Source organism: Syngnathus acus, chromosome 6, assembly GCF_901709675.1.
Source record: "Syngnathus acus chromosome 6, fSynAcu1.2, whole genome shotgun sequence".
Classification (NCBI taxonomy): domain Eukaryota; kingdom Metazoa; phylum Chordata; class Actinopteri; order Syngnathiformes; family Syngnathidae; genus Syngnathus; species Syngnathus acus.
In genome coordinates, this window is record NC_051092.1 from 6,772,275 (window position 1) to 6,779,775 (window position 7,501).

The 7,501-nt window shown below is 41.1% G+C and overlaps 1 protein-coding gene across 3 annotated transcripts; it reads left to right on the forward strand.

The window, feature by feature from the left end:
* Window positions 1–770: 770 nt before the first annotated feature.
* On the forward strand, window positions 771–7,228 carry psme3ip1 (proteasome activator subunit 3 interacting protein 1). 3 transcript variants are annotated; one of them, XM_037254591.1, is made up of 8 exons: window positions 771–839; window positions 1,912–2,045; window positions 2,135–2,233; window positions 3,462–3,583; window positions 4,649–4,788; window positions 5,347–5,423; window positions 5,550–5,756; window positions 6,857–7,228. In XM_037254591.1, exons 2-8 carry the CDS (start codon window positions 1,922–1,924, stop codon window positions 6,859–6,861), a joined length of 774 nt encoding a protein of 257 aa, XP_037110486.1. In that variant the 5' UTR covers window positions 771–839; window positions 1,912–1,921; the 3' UTR covers window positions 6,862–7,228. The 3 variants fall into 3 exon arrangements, with proteins under 3 accessions (XP_037110486.1, XP_037110484.1, XP_037110485.1); XM_037254589.1 differs by having other exon boundaries at window positions 5,550–7,228; XM_037254590.1 differs by having other exon boundaries at window positions 836–891; window positions 5,550–7,228.
* Window positions 7,229–7,501: the final 273 nt, after the last annotated feature.

Sequence of the window (7,501 nt, forward strand, 5' to 3'; positions counted from 1 at the left end):
ACCCATAACTTCCCATGGCAAATTACCAACTGATTTATTCCCTCCCTCTCTCAATCTTTTAAAGGGACTTTGAGTATAGTCAATGTTAATTAAATCATCCTAAATATAAATGCATCAATTTTGCCCTCACATATCTGCCTGTTGTGTGACATGTCATACCTTTAAGATAAGAGATCAAGTTCAAATTCTTCAACCGACATTGTCAAACAACATTCATGTTTTAAAAACGCTTGAATTCAAAATTGAATACTTGATCATAAATCATTGATCAGAAATACAATCAAATAGAAGAGCTCAGTAAAGTGAACTATAGTGCAAATACAGTATCTCACAAAGGTGAGTCCACCCCTCTCATTTCTGCAATGTTTTAATTATATCTTGTCATGGGACAACACTGAAGAAATGACACTCTGAGACAATGTTAAGTAGTAGTAGTAGTAGAAAAAAATAGCAAAGTAGCAAAGTAAATGTATTGTTACTTCAAAGTAACTCAAAATACAACGAGTGTTGTCCCATGCCAAGATATAATTAAAACATTGCAGAAATGAGAGGGGTGGACTCACTTTTGTGAGATACTGTATAAATAATGGAATTAGTCCAACTAGTAGTATAAAAAAAGTAAATGAATAAAAATATATATTGTGATTACACCTGAAATCATTTTATAATGTCTACTTTAATTTAGACATTTCAATTTTTGTTTTCTTTTAATTTAATTCCAGCGATAGTTTTCATTCGCGACAATAACTGAGGAACTAAAGTCAGCCGTTGAGGTTTGCAACGAGCGAATTTTACAGTAACACACCAACGTCATCTACCATTATCGAAAGCCTTGTTTGGTAAGTTTGGTGGATCGGAAATAATCTAATAGTTTGATCTGCTCAATGACAGGTATAAAATAAATGTTCGGTTTACGTTGCACATAAAAAGGTTGCATGACACGCTTGAATTTCGGCATATAGCTACGACACCTTGGCTGAATGCTAAAGAAGCTAACGAGCTATTTTGCTGCACGTTTACAGCTTGTAATCAAAGACTTTAAGTTGACTTGCATGCATGTGCCTGATTTGTTTTAGATTGCTTGGATGTGGTTTCAGACGGCGATCTTTACCTTTGCTTTTGTGAAAAACTAATGTTTTTTATCAGCGAAGCTGTTTTTTCAGCACTAAGGCATCAAAAGTCATCGAAACAAAATCTAATATGTCAGTAAAAATCTCGCTTGCCTAATTTAAATTTCGGGTATTGTTTCTGAATGTTTTTCTTTACTCGTTTTTGCAAATTAACTCATCCATTTGGTTTAATGTGTAACGTGTGCTCCCAATTGATGTCCACTGGGGGGAGCCAAAGCTGTAAATTGCACAGTTTAACTCGATGGGAGTGGAGGCTCATACGGGGTTTCGAGGTCATGAACTTTTGGCGCAGCGGCTAAAAAAAGTACTTTACCACACATCACAAAAATGCACGCTCAGTTACCACAGTTGGAACAAAAGTGACCCGAGTTTACTTTTGTATTTGATTGTAGAAGACGTGCACATTTATTAGAATTTTATTTTTTTAGCCATTTACGATATTTGATATCCTTCACCGGTGCCGTATCCAGAACTTGGCTTTAAATAACAGACGCATGCGTATGAACTGCGAGCATTGCTGCCCAGGTTGAAGAAGTTGACCTTAGGCTATCTGTGCTCAGACCATGTGCTGTACATTGCACATGTCGATCTGGGTGGCTGTCTTGTCAGAAAGAAACGTCTTTTGAAGGTGCCCAACAAGAAAGCTTACAAATGGTTAACATGAACGTCTATGTGAGCAACTGTCATTGATGCACGTGTCTGCCATGTTGTATCCCACGTTGCAAGTGTCCAAGGCCACAGCAGAAGCTCAGTGTTGTATGTGTGTGATCTTCCTCTGTAGGTGAGCTGCAATGGAAGGAGGAGGGACAGGTGTTGATCTCACCAGGAAGTTTGTTTCGGAAGCAGAGCTTGACGAGAGGAGGAAAAAAAGACAGGAGGAGTGGGAGAAAGTTAGGAAGCCTGATGACCCTGAGAGTAAGATCACCCACAAGAATCCTTCAACAAACTCCCATGTATCAATTCGAAATACATCTGCAGATATACTTTTCTTTCTTCTTCCGCAGAGGCCCCCGAGGTAGAGTATGACGCGCGTTCTCTCTTTGAGCGTCTGCGGGACCAGAGAGACAAAAAGCAAGAGGAATTTGAGGAGCAATTCAAATTCAGTGGGTATTGGCATGTTGTTTTTAAATGGTCTATGTTTTTTGTACGTTTGGATTTGCTCTGTGACTGTTCCACTGTAATAAGCCTATAAAGTTTTCTTTTGTAGAATAAATCTATTATCGAATTAGGATTTTTGTTCCCAGTGAGGCTCTTTAGTTGATTTGAACATGCTTAGGATGGTTGTCAATGTGAAATTCCTTTTTAGTTTTTAAAGGAGTAAATTTGTGGATTTTTTTGTTCGACTGTATCAGTATCAATGTTAACAATTGCTTTCAGTTCAACTAAGACCTACTGCACATATGGTGCTGAGCTGAACGCGACCGAACACCTTAGTTTGGCTTAGTGTCAGCAGCTAATTTTGCTGCCATTTAGAATTTGAATCACAGATGAACTGGGATATGATGTCACAACTGTCATACTAAACTAAAACTAACTGTGTCTTAGTGCAGTCAATGAATGGTCAATGAGTCATTGCTAACAGCCTTTCAATATGCAGACTGTTCTTCATTTTTCTATTTGTTATCTCTTTATTGTAGCTATGTTAGCATTGCACGTCAGCAGATGTACATGTGCTTCCCTTCATACTAGATTTTGGGGTTCACGGAATCCCCACCAGGGGATATTGCTGTTGGAGTCGATGCAGATTTTGCAGAGAAAATAATAATAATGCTCCGTTTCCTCCCACATTTCAAAATCACACGTGGTATACTGATTGGGCACTCCAAATTGCCGATAAGTGTGAGTGCGGGTGCGGATGGTTGTTCGTCTCTGTGTGCCCTGCGATTGGCTGGCAACCAGTTCAACCTACTGCCCAATGACTGCTGAAAATGGATGGAGGGCGGGAGGGGGGGATGAATAATAAAGATTAGTTTGGTTTTGAATAAGTCCATAGATCTTATCAACAAATTTCATTATATGCTACCCTCATAACAGTAAAAAGCACTAACAGTCAACCATTCGTCTCAAAAACTTTAGTTTGTTCTTATAGTAGCACTTTCAATATTGTTCCCTGTTTCCCTACAGCAAACACGGCTCAATATTGTGAATGTGTTGAATTGTATTTGAGTGTTGTCAAGCTTATGTTCTCTTTTTCTGGGTTTTTCCTTCATGAAGGTCACCAAAGAGTATTTTTGAACGGACTGTAATACTGCTTTTTTTTTTTCTCCTCTCTACAAAATGCCATGATTGTGCTGCAATGTGCTAAGAGCAGCTTTGTTTCCATGGTGACAGAGAACATGGTGAGGGGATTGGACGATGATGAGACCAGCTTCCTGGACGAGGTTTCCCGGCAACAGAGCCTAGTGGAGAAGCAACGCAGGGATGAAGAGAAACAGGAACTGTTGGAATACAGAATATCCTTTTGATCATGTCAACCGTTTAGTTAATCACTATGGCTAACTCAGTCGTCTTATTTTAGCCCCTTTACCCACTGTCCAACTCAGATGGCTTTTTTTCAAATTTGTCTGCTCTTCTGTGTGGAAGTCGGCCAATTCTGGTATCGTCGGGACTCTGAAGCAAGGTTGATATTGGCACAGATCCCGACCGATAATTTGTTTTCATACTTGCCCATCCCAAATACTTAACACAAAAATGCTGTTAAACCTTAACTTACTAAACCATTGTAGTTACTTTACCTCAAATTTGTTGCATAAGAGTAATACAAGGCTAAGCTGAGACTTGAGTGTTAGCATTTTTTTCAGCTAGGTGATCTTGACCCACACTTTTGTTTATTCCCTCCATTGGAGGATAAAGAGATCTCCTTTTGTTCATTTGCAATGCTGCAAGTCAAACACAATAGTTGCCATTTCTTGTAATTGAATGAAAGAAGTATGCCATTAAATATGAGATCATGGCAACAGAACAGAAATGTTAACACCCATAATGACTTTCTTCCATCAAATAGTGTCCTGCAGCTGTATGACCGTCCTGCATGTTCACCATTCCCTGTGGCTTACAAGTTTCCCTCTGAGCGCTTTATATTTTCTTCCCTGTTCTTAGCAGAAAACCAGTGCGACAGAGAGGTTTGTCTGTAATTGGCAACAAAGTAGGTTGTCCTGGAAACTGCATCGTCATGTGGTAACTACGGTTGCATTTTCAATCTGTCCTGTTGCTTTGAGAAGCTCACAAGGATTCGCACAAACCTCATTGACCCAATACTGTACCCAATTGCGTATAACTGAATGAATTCATGTTGCAGACCCAAGTGTGAATCCCTTGAGCTATTCCCACCTTTTCCTGTTTTAGCCATCTAATCTGTGTCACCTCCCAGTACTGTTCGTAGCCGCTCAGAACTGTGCCATTTTTTTGGGAGCGTAACACTGGAAGGCTCTGATAGCTGCCGCATGGTACAATATCAGAAAGTCGAATCTTACTTGAGGTGTCACAAAGGTTCATTGACCTTAACTCTATGCCGTCACAGTGCCGTAGTAAAGCAATTCTCCACTGACAGCCGCCCAGAGCCTGAGAAGAAAGCAACTTCTAAACAAACAGTGGTGGAGCAAAGGACCAGCCATTTGTCTCAGGCCCATTTACTGGCTGGTGCTGTCAAGAGACGCAAGTATGGACAGACACAAATGCTTCCTACCACTATTGGTATCTGTCATCTGGGTGCAGCACAATACAAGACAAAACCTTGACTTGAAAGCACCTCGTTCAGCTTATTTTACAAACCTAAATTCGAGTGAAGTTGGGACTTTGAATGTCTATAAGAACATCTATTTTCTGAACCGCTTCTCCTCACGAGCGTCACAGCCGTTCTGGGCAGTAGGCGAGGGACATCTTGAACAGGTCGCCAGCCAATCGCACGGCACACATATAGACAAGCCTTTGCATTCACAATCACACCTATGGACAACTTGAACGGTCAATCATCCTACCAAGCATGATTTTGGAATGCGGTAGAAAACCCATGCAGGCCGGAATTGAACCGTGCGCCTCTGAACTGTGAGCTAACTAGTCCTCCAACGATATTTATAACAAAATAAATCAGAGCTCTGTATTAGTACATGAGCTTGGTAGCAAATCTTTTATGGGGGGGCAGAGGACAAACCGATCATTGAACATGGAACACAGCTGCTTTCTCTCTTTTGCCTCTCTTTTGTCTTCCCTCAACCAGTTCGTCCCAGTCATCAGACAGCAGTAAGAAACAGAGGGTGGAAAGTGCAGCAACGGGAAATGGAGACAGACACACAGGTGGGCATCAAGCATGAGGCCTAGAACTGTTCACAACCACTTTGTGCTGGAAACTTCAAACTCCTACTTGGTGTCCGAGTTCCTTGTTGAGTTCTCTCAGTCTTGACAGTAACTTGTTGTGTTTAGAACAGGAGGGAGGAGGCGGACGAAGATCAGGGGGTGCTGAAAATCAACAAACTGTCACGGGCCTTACGCCCAAAAACCCTTCGCCCCCCCTTAATTCCAGTCCAGCTCTACTTCACCTGCCCTCGGCAGCGGTCTGCATCGGCGTCCTTCCGGGCCTCTGCGATTATTCCGGCAGCAGCGACTCTGACAGCAGCTCGGACAGCGAAGGTAGCGTAGATGCAATCATGTTGCCGTACCCGAGGCACAGCAGAGCCAATAGATAAGTCTGTCTCACACACACATACTCTAACTTGTGGGATCATCTTAAACATGCACCTATTTAAACCAAACACCTGTCTTTAACGTGTTCTAGTAATTTAATGTTCTCACAAGAAGTTAGTCGTGAATCGCAATGAATCCTTTGCTAATAACTACCAGTAACGTTGTTGTAAAGATTGGGCTTGATAATAAGTGATCAATTAAATCGTCATGAATATTGTTGATTATGTGGAAGTATTGATTAATTGTATCTTTAGCAATTGAGGCAAAATGAAATGGAGCACTTTAAAGTGACCAACTGATTCATTCTCTTCTGTCTTCTAACTATACAGAATGAACCCTTCGAGTTCTTCTAAATTACTCACGTTAATTTAGTTCTAATAGCACGTCTACTCATTCGCAGCACTTCCAACTTGTGCAGTAATTCAACAGTCGGAGAGCTCTACTTTTCTTAGTCTCGTTTTTTGCCAGATTATTTCCCACCCAAAAGGAGACTTGCAGTGTAGTGCGACTTGTGTTTTTCCCTTCTTAGTGATTCATCTTTTTGACTGTTGCGACTTGTATGCCAGGGTGACTTCTACTCTAGAGCGACTTAGTCTGGGAAAACGTCTCAACTCTTTTGCTGTCTGAAGAAGTAAAACATGACATTAGATATGGTGGCCCAAGGCATGTATACTTCTGCTATGGCACAACTCCTCCATGGAGCTCTCCTATGCTGTGCAAACAGACATTTAGAAAGACATACACCTATTAAAAATAACCCTGGTGTGGATTTTCCTCTCAAGATAATTTAAAAAGGATGGTTTCCTACTCATTTTGCTCCTTTACATCATCAATTCCCACTAAATTCTCGTGAGAACTGTCTGCAACAACCCCTTTCAGTGTTTCTTCTAAAGGGATAAAAAAAAAACAACTGTGCAAAATAATCCTAATAAGGCCTAACATTGAAAACTAACCATTTTGATCAGACTCAACTTGTGTAGCTGCTCGTATTTTTGCTATTGTTGCACTCAAACGTGATGCTTCTCCCTCAATCACGTTTCATGCAGTTTAGCCAAGCAAGCAATCCCGTACCGCCTACTCCGACGACGTCCCGATCCCCTCTCCCACATACCTCTCCCAACCCAACCCAAGCCACAGTGATGGCAAGCTGTGCTTTTGGCTGTGGGAAAAGTGATTGACAGCTGCGGAGGAAGGAAAAGACTTGCGTCGATTGATTCGCATATCACATAACACGTACCTTTGTAGCAACCAGCAACAGACTGGTGAGATTCGGAAGGAGACACTCCTCTCTGGGCCCCATGCAGTCGGAATTATGTTGGAAAATAATGGAATGAATGTGTGTGAAACATAATTTAGGAGAGATGCTCATGTGTCATGTGCCCTGACTCCAAAGAGAAATAAAAAGCTTCCTGTTTTAATCGCTTTCTGTGTTTATTTTAATGTATCCTACCGATAGGGTACATTGTAATTTTTTTGGCGTCCCCCACCTTCACTTAAGAATCACCAAAACGTTTCAGGCTATGATGACAGCTCATAATGTTAGCATTTAAGACAGGTCTGATGAATCTTGAAAGTTTTCAACATTGCCCAGAAATTGCAATTTTAAAACAAGCTGGGGTTTAGTTTATTTGTTTTGGGGGGCGGGGTTCATCTTTTTGATGTGGCTGCCAAATGTGTTGTCATTTTGTGAA